Genomic DNA, 1847 nt, shown 5'->3' on the forward strand with positions numbered 1-1847 from the left:
ACGATAGGGTCTCCTGGAAGTATTTTATGCATGTTTTGACGAAAATGGGATTTACAGAATGCTTCATCAACATGATATAGAATTTAATTTCCAATAACTGGTATTTTGTTCTGATTAATAGTCAAGCCTCAGGATTCTTTCTCTCAATAAAAGGGGTCAAGCTAGGGGATCGTCTCTCTCCAGCCCTATTCATACTCTCTTCAGAGGTTCTGTTTAGGTCATTAAATAAACTTTTTGAAGACACGAGATTCAATGGCTCTGGGATGCCCTACAGACGACACTATAATCTTTTCTTCAGCTGATCCATACTCTTTAAGGAAAATTGTAGAAGTATTGTCCAAGTACGAGCACACTTCAGGCCAAATGATCAATAAAACAAAGAGTTCTTTTTATATGCATTCTAATGGGTCTTCAACAGTATCCAGCTCTATAGGTACTATCACTGGATTTTTAAGGGGTGAATTTCCATTCTCTTATCTTGGTTGTCCGATATTCTATACAAGAAGAAGGAAGGATTATTACAATAACCTGATCAAAAAATGTAAAGGCAAAGCTGCACTCTTGGAAACGGAAGCTACTATCCTATGGGGGAAAGCTACTTTAATCTCTAGTGTCCTACAGAGCATGCCAACACACATCCTATCTGTCATTGATCCACCTAAAAATGTACTTGAACACCTTCATAAAACCTTTGTGAAATTCTTCTGGAGTAACAAGGAAGAAGGTAGAAGTAGACATTGGACAAAATGGCAAAATCCATGCCTACCAAAGGAAGAGGAGGGGGGGGGGTAGGTTTTAGATCATTGCATGATGTTTCAAAAGCTTTATTTGCCAAATTATGGTGGAAGTTTAGGACATCCAAGTCCTTATGGTCTAACTTTATGTGGAACAAGTACTGTAAAAAGGAACTCCCGATAACTGTCCAATTTAGATGAGGATTTCATATATGGAGGAAAATGTTAGAGGCTAGGGAAGAGGTGGAGCATGAAATACTATGGGAAATGAATAGGGGTTCTACTAATGTTTGGCATGAGAATTGGACTGGTCTGGGAGCTCTGTACCATATTGTACCAAATGACTATACAATCAATGAAGATATACAGGAAGTAGCTGAATTGAGAGTGAGATACCTGGGATGAGCAACTTCTAGCGCAATCTTTCCCTATGGACATTGATAAACATATCAGGCAAGAAGTCCTATTTGACACTACTGAAGATTCCTGGGATGTTCCTAGATGGATGCCTATACCTTCAGGAAATGTTTCTATTAGTAGTGCTTGGAATATTTTGAGGCATAGAGCTCATGCTAATCCTGACTACAATAAGATATAGACTAAAGGTCTGCCTTTTAAAATCTCATTCTTCTTATGGAGATTGTGGAAGGGGAAGATTCCTACTGACTATTTGTGGAGAAGAAGTGGGTATATGGTAGTGTCTAAGTTTTGGTATTGTTCACAACCGCAAGAAGAGTCTTTTCAACACTTGTTCTTAACTAGTGAAACTGCAACTAGAGTATGAAAAAACTTCCTTCAAGCAGCAGGTTTGGTGGTCAATATGGTACAAGTGCATCAAGTAATAAGAACATGGTGGAATGCAAAGTGATGTCCTAAACTAATCCCATTTTTTCAGGCAGCTCCAGCTGTAATCACATGGGAACTTTGGAAAAGGAGAAAAACAATGAAGTATGGAGGTGCAATGTCTTGCAATAGGGTGATTCATTAAGTGAATAAGACTTTACATTATCTAGCAAGGATGAGGTACCCATGGCTATCTAGAATTCCTCCTCTATGGTCAGATATGATCAGCTTCTTTGAAGGTTACAAATCATATGTGGGGACTAAGACAAT

The 1847-nt window shown here is 38.4% G+C and overlaps 1 protein-coding gene across 1 annotated transcript; it reads left to right on the forward strand.

Annotated features, from left to right (window-relative positions):
- The first annotated feature begins 252 nt into the window (after nt 1–252).
- On the forward strand, nt 253–1332 carry LOC138902285 (uncharacterized). The gene is made up of 2 exons (XM_070190128.1): nt 253–788; nt 1188–1332. The coding sequence occupies exons 1-2, from the start codon at nt 253–255 to the stop codon at nt 1330–1332; spliced, it is 681 nt and encodes a 226-aa protein (XP_070046229.1).
- Nucleotides 1333–1847: the final 515 nt, after the last annotated feature.

Source organism: Nicotiana tomentosiformis, chromosome 12, assembly GCF_000390325.3.
Source record: "Nicotiana tomentosiformis chromosome 12, ASM39032v3, whole genome shotgun sequence".
NCBI classification, from domain to species: Eukaryota; Viridiplantae; Streptophyta; class Magnoliopsida; order Solanales; family Solanaceae; genus Nicotiana; species Nicotiana tomentosiformis.